The sequence below is a fragment of the Bombina bombina genome, chromosome 7 (assembly GCF_027579735.1).
Source record: "Bombina bombina isolate aBomBom1 chromosome 7, aBomBom1.pri, whole genome shotgun sequence".
In the NCBI taxonomy this organism is placed as follows: Eukaryota; Metazoa; Chordata; class Amphibia; order Anura; family Bombinatoridae; genus Bombina; species Bombina bombina.
Window position 1 is genome coordinate 51,308,218 of NC_069505.1, and position 22,285 is coordinate 51,330,502.

The 22,285-nt window shown below is 37.8% G+C and overlaps 1 protein-coding gene across 1 annotated transcript in view; it reads right to left on the reverse strand.

Annotated features, from left to right (window-relative positions):
• The window catches only part of LOC128636210 (mucin-5AC-like), a 146,802-nt gene that overhangs the window by 65,548 nt on the left and 58,969 nt on the right, over positions 1-22,285 (reverse strand). The window contains exons 13-22 of the mRNA XM_053689254.1: positions 21,983-22,147; positions 21,730-21,824; positions 21,430-21,556; positions 19,936-20,191; positions 13,278-13,330; positions 12,270-12,370; positions 11,717-11,868; positions 7,893-8,031; positions 6,639-6,749; positions 3,179-3,358 (exon numbers count right to left, since the gene is read on the reverse strand). Of these exons, the coding sequence (XP_053545229.1) occupies positions 3,179-3,358; positions 6,639-6,749; positions 7,893-8,031; positions 11,717-11,868; positions 12,270-12,370; positions 13,278-13,330; positions 19,936-20,191; positions 21,430-21,556; positions 21,730-21,824; positions 21,983-22,147 (1,379 nt within the window). The remainder of the gene's footprint in view (positions 1-3,178; positions 3,359-6,638; positions 6,750-7,892; positions 8,032-11,716; positions 11,869-12,269; positions 12,371-13,277; positions 13,331-19,935; positions 20,192-21,429; positions 21,557-21,729; positions 21,825-21,982; positions 22,148-22,285) is intronic.

The following is a 22,285-nucleotide window of genomic DNA, read 5'->3' on the forward strand; positions in this document are numbered from 1 at the left end:
TTTCTTTCTTTTTTATATTTTTCTGTTATTGTAAGTTCGTTTATGTATTATATGGTGTTTTTATTTATTTTTATTATCTACTTTATTTTTCATTATTTTTTATTTTTATTCTTTTTACTATATGGAATAATATTTTTGTCCTCGTGTTTTTGTTTGTTTGTTTTGCAAGTATTGGTAGTTGTGTATATTATCGCTTAATGCTTTAATCATGAAAACCATGCTTAGCGATTTCTCCTTTAAGAGCTGTGAACAGGGGCCTTACGAGGTGGCCGCTTTAAGGCACAATCAGTTACGTATTGGATTTACAGTCTGTCTACCAATAAAAAGAGACGCTATGACGTGACACGTCACAACCCGGAAGAAGCTCCCTGCTGCCGTGTGGGAGTGAAACGCGCAACAGGACGCGTCGGTGAGCAGCGTGTGTTTGCCGTGGGATACCCCTCTACTTGTATGCAGAAGCAATCTATCATAGCAAGCCTGTTTTGCTACCTCTGTCGATCAGAGACCTGGTGGATGTTGTTGAGGTGCGGTCGTAAGTATGAAAGGAAGGATCGCATGAGTGATCGATATTAGGGGCTTGAAGTACTATACTACTGCCGTCTGTGTGCATTATCCATCTGACCATGTACTCGCCCCCAGCTGGAACATATACTTGAACTGCTATTTAGTTACGCCCGCCACACCTCTCCACCCATATACTTGTGACAATTTGGCAATTGCTCTGCTTGTGTATTGTACCCCACAACTTCACCTAAGCTTTGGAACACATTACTTTCATTAACCATCTCCTCATTCATTCATCTATGAACATTTTTCATTTATAGCATCAGCTATCATCCTTAACCATTCATCTCCTGTTTTGGCTTGCTGCCATATCATCATCATTTTTTCAATTCATCTCACTCACTTCTGGATTTAGCTGTTTATTATGGACTTTTATTTGCCGGCTTAGGTTTAGTTCAGTGGTATAAGTAGGGCCCATGTGTATTGTGTGTCTGTCCCTTGTGTATTTATGTGGGGGTTTTGTATGCTTAGTAACACATCTTTTTCTGTGGTATATTTATTTATTTGAAAGCCTTATAAGTGTGTTTTGATTTAATAGGTTTCTTTACTTTTTAATAAACTGCACATGTTTTTTGACTTATTGTAGTAATCTAGTTATTATATAGTGTCTGGCAATTTATCCTGGTCTTTGAATTGCATCTTATGCCGATGCAATTCTTTCTCTCTTTTTCATATCAGTGTCTAATTCTACTCACCAGGTTGCTGACACTTTTTCATTACTGTATATAATTTTGGTACCACCTCTTCATTTTTTGTGTTTGGTTTAAAAGAGAATTTAGACCTGTTAGTTAGATGGGATGGGAATATAGAGAAGTCCTATAAAGGGTTTAGGTAGCTATCAGCTCAAATATAACTTTCTTTTAAAGATGCAATTTTCAATACAGTGGGGGGGGGGGGGCTAAGTATGATTGAGTATAGATCGCCATGAATGAGATGAAATATGTTATATATGGCTAGATGGCAGGATCCAAACCAAAAATGAAAATAGGTGGATGAGGGTGTTCAAAATATTTACATTAGGTTCTCAATTCAATATTACAATGCTAGTTGCTGTGGCTTATATTTATAACATTATATCTACAGTCAAAATATAACATATAACATAGAGAACACTTTGGGTTAAATGAGGGTTTAGACCTGGTAGTTATATGGGATGGAAATATAGAGGTGTCCTAAAAAAAAACAATTTAGGAAGCTATGAGCTTAAATATAGCTTTCTCCTAAAGAAGCAATTTTAATACAGTATTCTCCCAATATTATTGAGGTATACACAGCTGAGTTGTTGACGGCTTACTCTAATATCTTATCGTCTTAGTCTGGGAGGTAATATTAAATAGTCAGCATGTGTGATCTTATTTGGGGCACTGAATAAATAAAAAAATTATGGGTTATGGATATAACATATATGAAAGTATCAGGATGGATCAGCAAAATTGAGTATAGGTCACTAGAAGACTATACATTAGATACTAAGTATATAAGGACGTTCAAAATACCTCCCAGTTCAATTCAATATGGCAGTCTTAGGTGTTGGGGCCTATATTTATAACATTACAATTACTCTCAAAGTATAGTACAGATAATCCCTTGAGTTAAATGAGGATTTAAACCTGGTTGTTATGTGAAAGGGAAATATAGGGGTCTCCTAGAGAAGATTTTGATAGTTATCAACCCAAAAATAGTCTTCTCTTAAAAATGCATTTTTAAAATACTTTAATGTGGGCGATTAGGTGTTGTTTTTGTAATGCTCCGTTTGCCTTCGCTGCATCCACCGGGTTGCAGCTTACGCTGCATCCCGGTGGATTCGGAATTCACCTGGATGCAGCTTTGCTGCATCCAGTTGAATTCTTTTGTCCTTGCTCATTCCATTGAGAATGCGTGCGCAACTGCCAACGGCGACGGACATTACAAACACAATTATAGTATAGATTGTTAATTATGTAATTATACTGCATAGAGTGGTCCCTTAAGTGTTTTACAGCAGAGAGCTGTTTGTAGAACACACAGTTTACTTACTTTTCTTGTGGGATACAGCTGTAATATTTTTTTGTGTTGGATCTTACAAGACGTTTATTCAGTAGTTAGAATCATTCACTACTGTAATCAGTTCTTATGGCTTGTGATTTTGTACTGTGTTGTACAATGCATTAAAATCCTAATAAAATGTTTCTATAAAAAGGCACATCATGTTCCAAATGGTTTATTTTGAATATGAATTATGAATTATGTTTGGATTCCTTATTTAATTCAATTAAAATAATATATTTGTGAAATACTAGTGTCCATATCACTGTGGTTAAATTGATGAAAGATATTTTTTAGCAAATTGATAATTATACATCTTAATTGAGGACAATGAATGAGTGGACAGACAAGCTATCAGTTATCTCTCTCACCAGAAGGATTAATTAATCTGGACACTATTACCAGACTTGTGAACTACCAATATCCAGGTAATCTATACTAGAACAAGAATATTACTGTGTATTATGTACCACATATTTTGTGACTTTTTCCTCTTTGAGGATTCTGGGTATGCAAATTTTCATGAGGAAAAAGAGTTGTCTATGAATTCTTCATAAGAGATAAAGTAGTGAAAAATAATATCACATACCTTAAATGTTGGACTAAGCTTGATTAAGATGCTGGTTTTCTTGTCCCACATAAGAATGAGTCCATCCTTGGCTTCAATCACAAGGTAGATACCCATCTGCCTGACATGATAAGGGACCTCACTGCCAATGTCTCTCTCCAGAACTTCAAAGACTCCTTCACTCAGCTTCAGCTCAAAGTTCTGAGAATTAACGAATATTGGAATAAGCATTTAAAATTGGTTAAGGGGACAATGAGTGAGAGATTGTATAACAAGATACTTTTTCATTTTTATTAGAGTTAAAGGGACAGTATACACCAATTTTCATATAACTGCATGTAACAGACACTACTATAAAGAGGAATATGCACAGATACTGATGTAAAAATCCAGTCTAAAACCTTTTAAAAACGTACTTAGAAGATCCCAGTTTATCACTGTTGATGAGGTTAGGTTGGGACACCCAGTGAAAGGGGCTGAGAAAGCAGAAAGTGCAGACACCCCCCCCTCTTCCATTCCCTGCATATGAAAAGAAAGATTACACAAACCATCGCAGCAGGAATCTATAGACCTGCGACTACATCTGATACTTTGGGGCTTGGTTAGGAGTCTGAAAATCAGCACAATGTTATTAAAAAATAAGTAAAACTATACATTGTTACAAAAACACTCTCAGATGGGCTATATAAATGGATAATCTACAAAACATTTATGCAAAGAAAATCTAGTGTACAATGTCCCTTTACATGACCACTAAAGTCAAAATTAAACTTTCATGATTCAGACAGAGCCTGCAGTTTAAACAAAACAACTTTCTAATTTACTTTCATTATCGAATTGTTTATAATCTTTCTATACGCACACTTTCTTTGTCACCAGCTTCCACTGAGCATGTGCAAGAGTTCAGTGTATATGTGTATAAAAAATCTACTAAGTGCTATTGCATTGTCTTTTTATTATGCACTTTTTGGTGCTGCAATTCTACTGTATTAAATAGTTCTTTAAACCATAGAATCTTTCATTTGTATTTATATAAGGAAACTGCATATGCAGCCATTATATCTATATGTGTAATAGTTTGTGTGCTGCTATGAAAGAAAGTGACTTACAAATGCTGCATGTTCCGCTTAAAGGACCAGTCAACACAGTAGATTTGCATAATCAACAAATGCAAGATAACAAGACAATGCAATAGCACTTAGTCTGAACTTCAAATGAGTAGTAGATTTTTTTTCTGACAGTTTTAAAAGTTATGTCTTTTTCCACTCCCCCTGTACCATGTGACAGCCATCAGTCAATCACAAATGCATACACGTACCATGTGACAGCAATCAGCCATTCACAGATGCATACACACTTATTCTTGCACATGCTCAGTAGGAGCTGGTGACTCAAAAAGTTTAAATATAAAAAGACTGTGCACATTTTGTTAATGGAAATAAATTGGAAAGTTGTTTAAAATTGCCTGCTCTATCTGAATAATGAAAGGTTAATTTTGATTGAGTGTCTCTTTAAGTCAAAGCTCTAATTAAGTGCCATTGATGCAGGAAATGCGTCAGCTGTTAACTCTGTTAGCGGTGCCCTTTATATGATTTTAACTTGTGTGCTGAACAAAATGGATGTTTTATCCATATAAGATGGACAAAGCCCTCACCAACGCTGCCCCGCCTTACCTGTCCTCACTCCTCAACAAATATACCCCAACCCGCCCCCTAACATCCAACAACGACCTGCTTCTTGCGTCCTCTACTATCACCTCCTCTCATGCTAGACTACAGGACTTCTCTCATGCGGCACCAACCCTCTGTAATGCACTTCCTCGATCCGTCAGACCCTAACCTCTCCTCCTTTAAATGTTCCCTAAAGACCTTTTTGTTCAGGGAAGTTTATCACCCGACTCATTAACAAATTACCTTCACTTACCCAACAGCTGCCCTCATCTATCTCCTCACTAATATCATTCTCACCTTTGCAGTCCCCACCTCCTGTTTCCCATCCTCCCACCCATCTACATTGTAGGTTCCCACGGGAATAGGGCCCTCAATTCCCCCTGTATTTGTCTGTAAAATGTTGTCTCTTATTGTATGTTTCCCTTTGTACTTTTATCTTTGTACCCATGGGCAGCGCTGCATAATCTGTTGGCGCTTTATAAATAAAGAATAATAATAATAAATAATAAGATTCTCTCCTCTTACTTTAATGGGGCCATTAAACCCCAAATTTTTCTTTCATGATTCAGACAGAGAATACAATTTTAAACAACATTCCAATTTACTTCTATTATTTAATTTGCTGCAATCTTTAGATATCCTTTGTTAAAGAAATAGCAATGCACATTGGTGAGCCAATCACATGAGGCATCTATGTGCAGCCACCAATCAGAAGCTACTGATCCTATCTAGATATGCTTTTCAGGAAAGAATATTAAGAGAATGAAGCAAATTAAATAATAGAAGTAAATTAGAAAGTTGTTTAAAATTGTATTATCTATCTGAATTATGAAAGAAAAGAAAGAGGTTTAATGTCCCTTTAAGCCGAATATGCAGCATTTGTAAGTTGATATCATGATTTGGGAACGTGTTTGAGAGACCAGCAGCATTGGCTGCAATTTACTCTGTTCCTAACTCACAAAGTGCCTTCATGTGTGAAACGTGTAAGAGGTTAATGTTGTCTTTAACAATAAAGAAGACACAAGCTTAAGCCTAGGTGTCCAGCACTGTATTTCTTTGCTAGTAATTCCATAGTGTGTTTGGCTATCGCACACAGAGCCAGATATCTCTTGTAGGACCGTGGTACAGAAGTGTGCTGAGGGAGGCGGACTCTATCTGAGAGGAAACAACAGTATTTGTCAACGGAGCAAAGGCAGGTATTGGAACATGCCTGACCGCCAGAGTAACGGTCAGCACCGGAATATGCTGAGTTGAGAAGACATTAGACAGTATCCAGTACGAGATCACAATAACAGTGAGTACACTGTGAAACCAATGTTGTTTGTTCCCAAGTCCTACAAGTGTGTAAGTATTGCACCAGTTTTTCAACCTCAAAGGGTCTTAATTAGGGTAAAACAATTGCTAACTGAGACAGACTCAGCATGGAAGCGAGGCTGGATATATTTGTCTGCCCCGGTGCATACACAGATCGCAGTGAGACAAACTCTGGGAGCGGTTACCGGGAGATCCTTCCTCAAACAGTGACTTGGCCACAGAAAGCACAACGCTGCCTAACTAAGGTCAGTACAAGGGACTTAAAGTGACCCTGGTGATTGTTAATACATTTTATTAAGACGATTTGGCTTTTTCGACTCACTAAGTAACATATTGCACATATTTAAATCTGAAAGAAAGTAATTTAAGGAAACAAAATAATATGACTTCATGTTTTTAAAGGCGTTTTGTGGTTACAAAGAAACTGCTAGTTGAATAGATTATGGGTTAAGAACTTCCTACTTACACCGATTATGGGTTAAGAACTTCCTACTTACACCAAGAAAGACTTTGATAGCTTTAGAACACGTGGCGCCAATGCTACTACATGGGATGTTTTCTGATATAACTCGGAATGTTCCATTTCCAGTGTTGGATGCGCAATAATCCTAAATAAATAGAGGAATTGGGTTAAACATGACCTAGTTATTAGGGAAAAAAAGTAATTTATTGATTATGACAATGCAGTGTCAGGTTTGAGTTTGCATTAAAGGGATAGGAAAGTGAAAATTAGACTTGCAGGATTCAGATAGAGCGTGTAATTTAAAGACACTTTTATATTAATTTCTATTTTTAAATGTGCTTTGTTCTAATGGTATCCCTTGTTGAAAAAGAATGCGCACATATCCTACACTAGTGAGAGCTAGCTGCTGATTGGTGTCTGCACACATTTGTCTCTTGTGATTGGCTAACTAGATGTGTTCAGCTAGCTGCCAGTAGTGCAATGCTGTTCCTTCAGCAAAGGATAACAAGAGAATAAAGCAAATTTGATACTAACAGTAAATTGGAAAGTTGTTTAAAATGCAATGTTCTATCCAAATCAAGAAATAAAAGAAATACAAGAAAACTGTCCCTTTAAATAGTTATTGTTAACTTAAGATTTACATTTTTACGGTCCTCTCTCCCTGCCAGTGAGATAATGAGGTTAATCACAATCTATAGGTTATCACAATTAGACTTTTTAACAACACCTTAAAGGGACAGTGTATTGTAAAATTGGTTTCCCTTTAATGTGTTTGTAATGACTTGCTTTATCCTAGAGTATAAATGTATGAGAAATTACTTATTTATGTTTATTTTTGTATATAAAATAGCTGGTTTTGTTCTTTGGCACCACAGCCTATTAAAATGGGCTGAGCTTGCATGAAAATCAGATTTCCTCATTTTATCACTTTAAATACACATCAAATAAAAGTAAAGAAGCTATTAGTATAAAATGCAATACACTCCAGCAGATAAATTGATAATTGGGAACAAATTAAAGGGTAAAACATTTTTCCGTACAATGTCCCTTTAATTAACAAATTACAAAGAAGTGTCCTAATATGGAACATGGGGAAGCCTTTTTTCTACTGGTACAGTAGCGCACAATAGATTAAAAAAATATGAGGCATTTTTTTAAGTAGTTTTAAAATGTTAGAAACTTGTTGGAAATGTTAGAAACTATACAAGCACTTTAGTGTAAGATTGTGTTAACCTATTATGGAAATAACTTATTTTATATAAAATGTGGTGTCCTATGTGCTAGATACCTGCGTTAGAGTATATTCACATGCTCCATTAAAGTCGTAGCGCTTCCCATCAAAGGTTACATAGTGCCCCTCTCCGTAGACAGCGCAAGTCCTGGGGCAGTCATTTTCAGTGCACTGCCACTTCCGACCCTTGCAGACACTAAAATAAAGATCCATAATAACTTCAACATTAGCAACACTATAGTTGTGTTCGATAAGAGGTTTCCCCATGAATATTACAGCAAGTTTGTTTTAGTCTAGGGTTTGAAAATAGAAGTTGGGGGATTGCTTAAAGGGACATGAAACCCCCAAAAAATCTTTAATGATTCAGATAGAGAATACAATTTCAAACAACTTCACAATTTACTTCTAATATTTAATTTGCTTTCTTCACTTGTTATCCTTTGCTGAAAGGTTTATCTAGGCAAGCTCAGGAGCAGCAGAGAACATAGGTTCTAGCTGCTGATTGGTGGCTGCATATAGAGATTATATATATATTGATTGTGATTGGCTCACCCATGTGTTCAGTTAGAAACCATTAGTGCATTGCTGCTCCTTCAACAAATGATACCAAGATAATGAAACAGATTAGATAATAGAAGTAAATTAGAAAGTTGTTTAAAATTGTATTCTTTATCTGAATCATGAAAGAACAAATTTGGGTTTCATGTCCCTTTAAGGGGAATATTGAGCTGAAAAAACCTAGCTAATTTGTTCCGGCATGTTTAAAAACTGTATAATAAATCAAATTAAAATAGTTTTTTATTTATTTAACCCAGACACTGGGTCATTTTACATAGTAATTGATTCAGTCTCAGATGTTAAAAAAAATGAAGGGCACCACATAGTGAATTAATTTTAAAGTCAATAATAATTTGTTCAAAAATATGAAGCACCACCCACAAAGAGCTCATGAACTTTGCAGAAAATTCCCAGTCTCTGTGCTAAAAAAATAAGCAAAACTATACCTTTTTACAAAAATATATACTGTATGAGCTAAATAAATGGATCACCTACAAAACATTTATGCAAAGAAAAATCTAGTGTACAATGTCCCTTTAAGGTAGCGCTTTGGGACAACAGCCAATAGAATGCGAGCTCAATCCGATTGGCTGATTGGATCAGCCAATCGGATTGAACTTCAATCCGATTGGCTGATTGCATCAGCCAATCAGATTTTTCCTACCTTAATTCCGATTGGCTGATAGAATCCTATCAGCCAATTGGAATTCAAGGGACGCCATCTTGGATGACGTCATTTAAAGGAACCTTCATTCGGTGTTAGGATGTCGATGGAAGAGGATGGCTCCGCGTTGGCTGGATTCAAGATGGCTCAGCTCCGCTCCGGTTGATTGAAGATAGAAGATGCCGCTTGGATGAAGACTTCTGCCCCTTGGAGGACCTCTTCTGCCCGGATTCTATGAAGACTTCTGGACGGATCGGATGACCACTTGTGCCCGGCTGGGTGAAGACGGCTCAAGGTAGGGTGATCTTCAAGGGGGTAGTGTTAGGTTTTTTTAAGGGGGGATTGGGTGGGGTTTAGAGTAGGGTTGGGTGTATGGGTGGTGGGTTTTAATGTTGGGGGGGTTGTATTTCTTTTTTTTTCAGTTAAAAGGGCTGATTACTTTGGGGCAATGCCCAGCAAAAGGCCCTTTTAAGGGCTATTTGTAATTTAGTTTAGGGTAGGGAATTTTATTATTTTGGGGGGCTTTTTTATTTTATTAGGGGGCTTAGATTAGGTGTAATTAGTTTAAACTTCTTGTAATTATTTTTTATTTTCTGTAATTTAGTGGGGGGTTTTCTGTACTTTACTTAATTTTAGTTAATTTTATTTAATGTTAGGTAATTGTAGTTAATTTAATTTATTTAATGATAGTGTAGTGTTAGGTGTAATTGTAACTTAGGTTAGGATTTATTTTACAGGTAATTTTGTAGTTATTTTAACTAGGTAGCTATTAAATAGTTAATAACTATTTAATAGCTATTGTACCTAGTTAAAATAAATACAAAGTTGCCTGTAAAATAAATATAAATCCTAAAATAGCTACAATGTAATTATTAATTATATTGTAGCTATCTTAGGGTTTATTTTATCGGTAAGTATTTAGTTTTAAATAGGAATAATTTATTTAATTATCGGAATATTTATGTAGATTAATTTAAATAATATTGAAGTTAGGGGGGTGTTAGGGTTAGGGTTAGACTTAGGTTTAGGGGTTAATTCATTTAATATAGTGGCGGCGGTGTAGGGGGGGGCAGGATAGGGGTTAATAAATGTAATGTAGGTGGCGGTGGGCTGCAGGTGCGGTGGTTTAGGGGTTAAACAATTTATTTAGTTTCGGCGGGGTCCGGGATCGGCAGGATAGGGGCTAATAACTTTATGTAGGTTGCGGCGGTATAGGGGTTAATAGGTATAATGTAGGTGGCGGGGGGGTCCGGGAGCGGCGTTTAGGGGTTAATAAGTTTATTAAAGTTGCGGCGGTGTAGGGGGGGCAAATTATGGGTTAATAAGTATAATGTAGGTGGCGGCGGGGTCCAGAAGCGGCAGTTTAGGGGTTAATATATTTTTTATATTTGCGACCGGGTCCGGGAGCGGCGGTTTAGGGGTTAATATATTTATTATAGTTGCGGCGGGGTCCGGGAGCGGCTGTTTAGGGGTTAATATATTTATTATAGTTGCGGCGGGGTCCGGGAGCGGCGGTTTAGGGGTTAATATATTTATTATAGTTGTGGGGGGCTCCGGGAGCGGCGGTTTAGGGGTTAATATATTTATTATAGTTGCGGCGGGGTCCGGGAGCAGCGGCTTAGGGGGTAAAACTGTATAGTATAGTGTGGGTGCTTAGTGACAGGGTAGCAAGAAAGCTGCGAAGAAGCCGATGAGCAGCGAGATCGATGACTGTTAGTTAACAACAGTCCGCTGATCATCGCACTGTACTTGGTGCGTGGCTTTTTGACAGCTTTCTTGATAAATTTGGCGAACGTATTCAGGTCCGCGGCGGCGATGTTAGGTGAGCTTAGGCGAGCATATTGGGGCCGGCGAATGCAGGTAAATACGGAGCTTGATAACTAGAGGCCTTTAAATCTAATTGTAAAAACATGGATTATTTTCCATTTTCCATATTTGTTTATAGATACAACAAAATCTCACTCTATTCTAGAATAAAAAATAAAATATGAATTTGTGTGTATCTATATTGGTACCTATGTTTGCAAAATAACAATAAATAGTATATAGCATTGCATTTTTATTTATGTCAACACACTATATTTTATACATCTGTTTTCAAGAGAATGTTCTTTCTGAAAACAAAAGCAATGCTCACTAACACTCCATAATAACCTCTTAGCTGCCAGAGAGTTCTGTCAAGGAATTAAAAGAAACTTTTTTAAGATACTGCACCCATAAGGTAGTGTAAATTGTTGCTTTTTCCCTTTATTTTGTTTTGCATTAAACTTATTAAAAATGTTATCAGGCATATGAATACAATATGTTAAAAATAGTTTTATTATTTTATATGAAAAAGGTTGTGTAAGTAATACTTATTTTAAAACTAACAAAAACTGTGTCCTTGGGATTAAAGCTCACTAGCTTACATGGACAACTCTAACATATCGATTGGATAACAGTGACAAGCCAAACAAGCATACAAAGTGGAAAAACTGTAATACATTTTAAAATGTCCTCTTTTAGACGCAAATTAAAATCATGCAGTCTTTTTAAGAAAATGTTTAAAAGCACATAGACACTGATCATTTTGTTTGTGTAGCACTGAGTAATGTGTGCAAATTTTCATATTCTAGCGACCATTAGTAACATCCAATGCACTTGAATTTGTGTTTCTCACCATGTATTGCAGTCTTGCTGAATGGTATCTCCACTGTGGTATATATCACCATTGTGTACACATGGACAGTCTTCTTCAGGCATGCAGATACCATCATTATTGAGTACAAGTCCTTCAGAACAGATGCACCCAGAGGAGCACTGAATGCTGAACTGAGGAATAAGAGATACATCTCATTTGGGTATTGTAATAGAGATATTTATTGAATATTATTTACACTACACTAGGAATGTTGCAGCTACTGCCAAGGAGTTCCCCAAAACAGTTCACAAAACAAATCTGTAATATATGTTAAAAATTAAAATAGATGATTAGTCTATCTGTCCTATTTACATGCCCATAACACCAATCTAGGAGTATACATAGTCCCTGATTGGTCAGTATGATCTGTGCATATGTTTGATTGACAGACTAACCCACATAGTTCATACACACCTATCAGTAGCTTGCAGCACTCTAAGATTAGCTCTTTCCTTTGTCAAGCTCAGTATTAAAAAAAACTATGAAGGTTACTTTGGCATTCTACAGAATACAGAGTTACAAATTAACTTACACACTCCATGTCCAGTGTCTGACATGTCTTCTGACACTCAACACCTTTAGCCCCAATGGATGCATTTGAACAATCAAAATATACCATGTCTGCTGGACACACTGTAAAAGAAGAACAATTTGGTGGGTGTATTAATGTTTTAACTGTTGATTTAATCCTCATCATTTGTGCCCCAGGACAAAAATGGCCACACAACAAACCTATGGAATGTTTGTGTCCACTTCGGTTTCCATAGTCTTACTCATACCAAGTAACATGTGTGAGATGTTTGATGCAGAAATATGGCTCCTATCCAGAAGACATGACTGATATCTTTATGAAATGTAAGTATTGTGAAATAAATATGTATTATGCCTGAAACTTTAAAATTAGTGATGAGTTTAAAGTGGTAATAGCTTTTAGATTCCGGGTAGTTTTCCATAATGATGCTTATTGATAGGATCAGTATTCTTTGGCAGAGACATAATGGAGAGAGGAGGATTTCATTAGCACTGTTAGGGTAAAGTGCTATTGTGGACTTGGTGGTAAATCTGTTTATCAATGACTCTGTTGTTTCAACCAATAAGAAACCCATATATTCAAAGACTCAAATGGAGTAGCAAAAGAGTTTTAGCTTTACATTAAAGGGACAGTTTAGTCAGAATTAAACTTTCATGATTCAGACAGGGCATGCAATTTTAAACAACTTTTAAATTTACTTTTATCATCAAATTTGCTTTGTTATCTTGGTATTCTTAGTTGAAAGCTTAACCTAGGTAGGCTCATATGCTAATTTTTAAGCCATGCCCGTGGAATTATTTATGAGTCAGCACTGATTGGCTAAAATGCAAGTCTGTCAAAAAAACTGAAATACGGGGGCAGTCTGCAGAGGCTTAGATACAAGGTATGCAAAACTGGGGAATGGATAATAAAGGCATTATCTATCTTTTTAAACAATAATAATTCTGGAGTAGACTGTCCCTTTAAAGCATATTTTACACAATACAACATTTCATTTGATTGACTTACCTGTGAGGCTGGATATTTTCCCAATACAGTGCAGTCTGCCACTCTGACATGTGCTGAAATGAAATGATACAGTAAAATTAAATATATATATATATATATATATATATATATATATATATATATATATATATATATATATATATATATATATATATATATAGAAAAAATCTGCATCTGCTACACTAAATGCTTCTTACCTATGAGATCATTATTACAAAACAAAAATAGTTTTCTTATTTATTTTGCTTTGATGTTTAACTTTTATTTATTTAGCATTTTGTAGCCAGCAAAACAAGAAAAACACCAGAAACGTACTGCACATAGCCCTGTACTTGAAGTCCTTCTGTTATCCCCTAATCATAATAGCTTCTAGTCTGCTGCTTAGGTTTCCGATGAGCATGGCGTGTTGTTTTTCAAGCACTACAAACAGGCTAATGAAGGATAGTGCTGGGCCTGGCTTCCACAGTGCCTGACAGCCAAGCAGAAATGTGACAAACAACCTGCTGTGTAACCCCTTTGTGAAGCGCTATAACTGCTATTAGAAATCAGTGCACGGCGCTGTGGTTGCTGTTCTGTGGTTTAATCACAACTGCTATTAGAAATCAGTGCACGGCACTGTGGTTGCTGTTCTGTGGTTTAATCACAACTGCTATTAGAAATCAGTGCACGGCGCTGTGGTTGCTGTTCTGTGGTTTAATCACAGCAGTAGGTAAGTTTCCCACACTCACAAGATGTTTCCAATCTTGAACTGACTGCTAATGAATGAAGTGAATGAAATTACAGGTGCATGCTAGAGGAATTATATAGGAATATAATATAATATTGCAAAAACATGTTATTATTGCACCAATTCATGTACATAACTACTCTTAGGGCTACATTGCAAGTGAAGCTCTAATTTATCTCACGCCAGCAAAGGGGCAAATGTTTCCGTTTAATAACCAGCCATTACAAGTCGCTGGTTATTGCTACCGCAAGATCGCAGTAGCAAATAGAGCTCAGAGAATTAACCAGAGATTAAGGCGTCACTGTATTAAATGCCGGGCGGACATGATTCGCTGTAGTAAATCATGTTTGCCCGGCATCGCTAAATGCAGACAGCATACACATTTAACATTGCACAAGTATTTCTTGTGAAATACTTGTGCAATGCCGGCCGCTAGCAGGGTGTTAATTATCCCGATAGGATCAGGATGATTGCAGTCCGCCACATAAAAGGGGGCGGACTAGTAATGGAGCAACGGTCTTGCAACCGCTGCTTCTTAACTTTTGTTTCCGCTGCTTGTTAAATATAGCCCCAGATCTCTGTTTGATTTTCTAACAGTGCCCCAAATGCATCAAAAATAAAGTCAGTGGAGTGCAAATATCACTTCAGCGAAAGTGATATTTTGCACTCCAGTTATAATCTGGCCTTAAATGGCCAAAGGTATGAATTTATATTGTTCAGGAGTTTCAGTCACACCCATTGCTAACAGGTGCATACAATCCAGCACATTGCATGAAAACTTCATAGACAAATATTGGCTGTACAATGGGTCTTACTGAAGAGCTCAGTGACTTTAAACTTGACGCTGTCATACGATGCCACCTTCGTCACAAATCAGTTTGTGAAATGTATGCCCTACTAGATCTGCCTCGGTCAACTGTAAGTGCTATTATTGTGAAGTGGAAGCGTTTAAGAGCATAAATAGCCCAGCCATAAATTGGTAAACCACGCAAACTCACAGAGCAGGGCCGATGAGTGCTGAAGAACGTATGGCGTAAACATCGCCTATCATCTGTTGCATCACTCACTACAGTTCCAAACTGCCTCTGGAAGCAACATCGGCACAAGAACTGTGCATTGGGAGCTTTATGAAATGGATTTCCATAGCTGAGCATCTGTACTCACATCAACGTGGGCAGTGCCAAGCATCGGCTGGAGTGCGGTAAAGCATGCTGCTACTGGTGCAGTAGAAATGTGTTGTCTAGAGTCGTGTGCGACGGATACCAAGGAAACTACCTACTGGATTGCATAGTGCCTACTATAAAGTTTATTGAAGGAGGCATAATGGTCTGGGGCTGTTTTTCAGGGTGGGTTTGGGTTAAGAACCTTAGTTCCAGTAAACAGTCATCTTAATGCTACAGGACACAAAGACATTTTAGATATTTTTGGTCCATCCAACTTTGTGGCAACAGATTGAGAAAGACCCTTTCCTGTTTCAGCATTACTGTGCCCCTGTGCACTAAGGGAGGTACATGAAGACATGGTTTGGTGGGGAGGAACTTGAGTGACCTGCACAGAGACCTGGGGGTCCATTTATCATTGTGCGGATGGACATGATCCGCTAAAGCGAACCATGTCCGCCGCACATTGATAAATGTCGACAGCATACGCTGTCGGCATTTATCATTGCATCAGCAGTTCTTGTGAACTGCTGGTGCAATACCGCCCCCTGCAGATTTGCGGCCAATCGCAGGCGGACAGGTTATGGAGCAGCGGTCTTTAGACCGCTGCTTCATAACTTGTGTTTCTGGCGAGCCTGAAGGAGCTTGATAAATAGACCCCTGGACCTCAACCCCATTAAACACCTTTGGGATGAATTGGTATGGTGATTCCGAGACAAACTTCATTCAACATCAGTGCCTGAGCTCACAAATTCTCTTTTGCTGAATGGGCAAAAATCTTGTGTAAAGACTTCCCAGTAGAGTTGTGGCTGAAGGGGGGGGGGGGCAATTCCATATTAATGCCCAACAAGCACATACAAGTGTGAAGGTAGGTCAGATGTTCACATACTTTTGTCCATATAGTGTATGTGTTTAACTCCTGCCAAGGGGTAACACATAGATCATTTCTCACAACAGGTGAATTCCCAAGCCAGTCCTAAGCAGATAACGGCATATGCCGTTCCTGATTGGTTTACCAGCTGTCTCTTGCTGAGGAGCATTTGTAAGGATTAAACACATATTTACAAGCAAGATTGTATGCAATAATAAAGTACTGCTGATTCTGCTAATGTGTCCTGGTGACTGATTTGAGAAACATTACTCTAATTGTGCATTGTGTTATTGCATTTAATAACTGCATTCAGTTCTTTAGAACAAAATGTCTACATTTATAAGACACCTCATTCAGTGTGTACTATCTCATTGTAATTTTTTTATATATATACAGAATTGATTATATGTTAATTTAAATTCAAAGCATTATTTAAAGGGATAGTGTGCTGTAAAACTGCCCCCTATTAATTTCTTCCCAAAGGTCAATTTTACTCTCTGGAGTGTATTAAGTATTTTACAACTATATAATTTACCTTTATTTTGTCAGTTGAAATAGTTCATGTTGCCTGTTGAATCTGCCACCTATACTGAATTTTTCAATACTTAAATATAGCTATAGAAAAGTTATGTAAACAAGACAGCAGAGGACATTACACTCCCAGTGGGGGATTGGAGTGATGTGTACTAAAATGTTACATCCAATTTGTTCTCTTAGTATTGGGCATTTGTATGCAGACATAGATAAAGTAGAATTTCTGTGTGTAGAAAGTAATAAGAATAGGACGTCTGATCTCCCTAAAAACTGGATTCAAAGAGCAAAACAAATTATTTCATATACAAAAATAAACCTAAAGGAGGAAACACATTAAAGTGATGGTAAACTTTAGTTAATAAAATGCAATATATGCAATCTTTGCCATTAAAAAAAAGTATCTCTGTTCCTTTTTTTTATTTTTTATCTATTTGTCAAAATAATTAAATCTGTGCCTATAGTTATGCTTCTATTACAATACTATGCCGGCCCACTGGGATGAACTTTTTTTTTTTAATGACAATTCCAATGAACATCTAATCAGTGTGTGTGTCTTGAAGTCCAGCCCTTAGGAAGCCTATGTAGAGAGTGGGTGGGACTGTTCTCTATGTCACAGCCCAACCAAAAGAGGAAATGAAGGGGGGCGGATGAACAGAAGATACCAAGCAAGATAATAAATATATTTTTTTTATATATATATATATATACTACACACTTTTTCATAATTAAGCGGTTTTGCTTGTACACTAATATTATTTTTTTCATGACAACATTCTTAAAGGGACATTCCAGTCAAAATTTAAATGCACATATATGAATTACATCTTTGAATAGAAACATATTTTCAAAATACATGTATTGGCAATTAACAACTTGAGTCATTACCAGATGGTACAAGCACTGTAGGCTCTATGAGCAGGTGCTGTGTTTAAAATGCTGGTGCATGGTGCATACTTAAATACACATTTAAAACAGCTATAGCTTTTTTTAGACACACTTTTGCTAATACATGTACATTAGAAAAATGTTTATATTCAAAACTGTAATGTGTTCATGTGGATTCCAATTTTGGCTGGAATGTCCCTTTAAGGTCTGAAATTTACCATCACTTTAAGGGGAAAACCAATGTTACAGTATACTGTCCTTTTAATACTACCGTAAACAACTTCATTATATATTTATTGGAATCTCTTTTGGTTGAACCCCTTAATGACCGGACCATTTTTCAATTTCTTACCCTTAAGGACAAAGGCTATTTTTACATTTCTGCGGTGTAAGTGTTTAGCTGTAATTTTCCTCTTACTCATTTACTGCACCCACACATATTATATACCGTTTTTCTCGCCATTAAATGGACTTTCTAAAGATACCATTATTTTCATCATATCTTATAATTTCCTATAAAAAAATGATAAAATATGAGGAAAAAATGGAAAAAAAACACACTTTCTCTAACTGTGATCCCCACAATCTGTTACACATCTACAACCACCAAAAAACACCCATGCTAAACAGTTTCTAAATTTTGTCCTGAGTTTAGAAATACCCAATGTTTACATCTTCTTTGCTTTTTTTGCAAGTTATAGGGCAATAAATACAAGTAGCACTTTGCTATTTCCAAACCACTTTTTTTCAAAATTAGCGCTTATTACATTGGAACACTAATATCTTTCAGGAAACCCTAAATATCCCTAGACATGTACATATTTTTTTTTAGAAGACATCCCAAAGTATTGATCTAGGCCCATGTTGGTATATTTCCTGCCACCATTTCACCGCCAAATGCGATCAAATTTTAAAAAAAAGTTCACTTTTTCACAAATTTTGTCACAAACTTTAGGTTTCCCAATTCCCACTGAAATTATTTACAAACAGCTTCTGCAATTAAGGCACAAATGGTTGAAAATGCTTCTCTGGGATCCCCTTTGTTCAGAAATAGCAGACTTATATGGCTTTGGGGTTGCTTTTTGGTAATTAGAAGGCCGCTAAATGCCGCTGTGCACCACACGTGTTTTATGCCCAGCAGTGAAGGGGTTAATTAGGGAGCTTGTAGGGAGCTTTTGGGTTAATTTTAGCTTTAGTGTAGTGTAGTAGACAACCCCAAGTATTGATCTAGGCCCATTTTGGTATATTTCATGCCACCATTTCCCTGCCAAATGCGAGCAAATAAAAAAAAAAAAACTTTACATTTTTCACAATTTTAGGTTTCTCACTGAAAGTATTTACAAACAGCTTGTGCTATTATGGCAGAAATTGTTGTAAAAGCTTCTCTGGGATCCCCTTTGTTCAGAAATGGCAGACCTATATGGCTTTGGCGTTGCTTTTTGGTAATTAGAAGGCCGCTAAATGCTGCTGCGCACCACACGTGAATTATGCCCAGCAGTGAAGGGGTTAATTAGGTAGCTTGTAGGGAGCTTGCAGGGTTAATTTTAGCTTTAGGGTAGAGATCAGCCTCCCACCTGACACATCCCACCCCCTGATCCCTCCCAAACAGCTCTTTTCCCTCCCCCACCCCACAAATGTCCCCGCCATCTTAAGTACTGGCAAAAAGTCTGTCAGTACTAAATAAAAGGAGGTTGTTGTTTTTTTTTTTTTAAATAAAAAAAATAACATATTTTAGCTGTGATTGACCCCTGCCTTAGCCCCAACCTCCCTGATCCCCACCCCCCCAGCTCTCTAACCCTCTCCCCTACCTAATTGCCGCCATCTTGGGTACTGGCAGCTGTCTGCCTGTACCCAGTTTGCCCCCAAAAACAAAAGTATTTTTTTTTCTTTTGCACTTTTTAATTTTTTCTGTAGTGTAGCAGCCCCCCACAATACCCCCATCCCCCTCCCCGTCCCAGATCCTTTTATATTTAATTTTTTTTAATCTTTTTTCCCCCCTCTCCACCTCATTGGTGTCAGTGGCTAATGTGCAAGCGCACACACACACACGCGCGCGAGCACCACCGCAGGCCCCCCCCCCCCCGCACGCTCCCGGCACCCGGCGTGTACATTGCACTTACAGGAACTGGATGCCGGGTAGCGATGGGCCGCCCACCCGCTTTCCTGTTATGCTCCCACCCACCAACGAACGACACCATTGCTACCGGTGCAGAGAGGGCCACAGAGTGGCTCTCTCTGCATCAGAGTCTTCTAAAAAGGTATTGCAGGATGCCTCCATATCGAGGCATCACTGCAATACCCTGAGAGCTGCTGGAAGCAATTGCGATCACTTCCAGCACTCTGTTAGATAACTGATGTACCAGGTACGTCTATTGTCATTAACTGTTAGTTTTTGCATGACATACCTGGTATGTCAGTTGTCATTAAGGGGTTAATCAGTGTTTTGCAACACCATTTATATTGAGTATCCCTGTTCCTTACCACATAGCACCATTATCATAGATGGTCTCTCCTACAGGGATTACTGAGCCTTTGTAGTAACATGGGCAGCTTTGGGCCGGAACACAAGACCCACTGTCATCAAGGTATGTTCCCTTAGGGCATCCGCAGCCGTCCAATGGGATGAAGTGAACACTGCAGCTGGGGTCAGGCTCACTCAGAGAGCGGCAGGTTTTCTGGCAGGTCTTTATGGAGTACTGGTAAGTAGAGTTCTTAGGGCAATCCTTAGTGTATTTACCTAAGTGGAGGAAAACAGTGAAATAAAGATCCGTTGTCATAGCGACCAAACATAACTGATACCAATGGCTGTTTCATGTTTATGGATTAATACAACTAGTCCATAAATTATCATTGTGATCTAATGAAATTATAGGGAATCAGTTCTCAGCTACTCTGGATAATAGTAATTAATGATGAGAAAGTAATAGAAAAAAAATGTCCTTGAAATATCCAAGATAACTTATTATAATGATGTGTTAAAGGAACATGACACCCAATAAAGTTTATTTCATGATTCAGACAGAGCATACAATTTTAAATAAGTTTCCAATTTACTTCTATTACCTAATTTGCTCCTGCTCTTGATATACTTTTTTTTAAGAGCATACCTAGGTAGGCTCAGAGCAGCCATTCAGAACTGGGAGCTAACTGCTGATTGGTAGCTGCACAAATATGCTTCCTGTCATTGCCCCCCCCCCAGATTTGTCAGCTAGCTTCCAGTAGTTCATTGCTGCTTCTCCAACAAAGGGTACCAAGAGAAATTTGAACGTTGTTTAAAATTGCATGTTCTTTCTGAATCATGAAAGAGAAATGTTGGGTTGTATGCCCATTTAATTCGATGAAAGTGACAGTTATAGGCAATATTAAAGCATTTTGTCATATCTCATGGCAATTCAAACTCATTCAAAGCATAAAAAATAACTAGCTTAGGTTTTACGCACCGCTGTTCTCCAGGCACATATATTGTTGTAGGAAACAAAAGGCGCTGTTAAGCGTACAAAATAATCATTTAAAGCGTATTATTGAACTTATTAAGATAGACAACAAACAAGGTAAAAATGCCTTTAAAACAATCAGTGAAGGGTCTCATTATAATGACCAAGGAGTCTTACAGAATCTTGCCAGACCAGAGAGCTTTAGAGAACAGGGCCCTAGTTTTAATTAGTGCCAGCATAATCTAATTATAACAGAGCACACAATCATCTTGCATTTTGCAGAATAGTCATGGTGTGGGAGCTCTGTTCCTGCTGCGTCAATCACTCCAAACTGTTTGATTAGCCCCGCCTCCAGACAATCACAGACTCACCCACATCATGCAATGAGGATCACCTGGCCTATCAGCCTGCAGCCACTCCCATCATGGGTCTCCCTGACTCAGCCTCCTGGTACTAGATACTGTCCTGGAACTGCTGGGAGGTATGTTACAGGGTCTTTGTCACATAGGGGAACTTAAATTGTTTTATATCCAGTACTTACCACAGAAGGTGTCTCTCCACCCATACAGAGCGATGCCCTCGATAGCACAGGCTCGAGCATAGGATGACATAGCTGCGCACACGCTGTCCTCACTCTTTTCATAGTTACAGCTGTCGTACATACAGTTCTATGGGTGAAAAATGAACACATATATAATACTTATATATTTTATTTGTTAAGTGTCACAATATTTTGCAGTGCTAAATACATGAATGACTGGTGTATAACGCACAATACAACTAGACTTGACAGTGTAGTGTAGACCTAACAACTGATAATATGAATTTAGTTACTACTGACCTTCTCAAAGATTGATGGATTCACTGCAGTGTGGCAAGAGCCAAAGGGTCCATTGGTATCTGAGATCAGGGAGCACCACTGATGAGCATATCTCTCTGTTGAAAAAGGGGACAATGTATTTTTCATCAAAAAAAAGGCATGTGTGACAGTGACTCCATATCATAACGTTCAGTTTCATGTGTTTGCTCCAATACTATGAATACCAGTTGCATCTGTTAGTCTAGTGTAGAGCATCAGTTTGCACCTCACATACCATTCTCCACGCTGAGTGAACAGGGGTTTTCATAGATTTCCTTCACATCAGTGCAATCTCCTTGACTCCTCCATGTGTTAGCAAAGGCTGCGGCCGTCCCTTCCAAAGCTCCACTCAGAGATCGGTAATCATCTGTCTGCACATTGTTAAAGTCTCCACAAAGACCTGCGAACCGTGAAAAAACCATGAACAGCATGGCCATGCTTATGTATTCTACGGTGTCTTGAGAGGGATGTTAGGTGATTCATTATAGAGAGACTAGTAACGTGACCTTCATGGACTTAGCATGAAGAACACAAGATA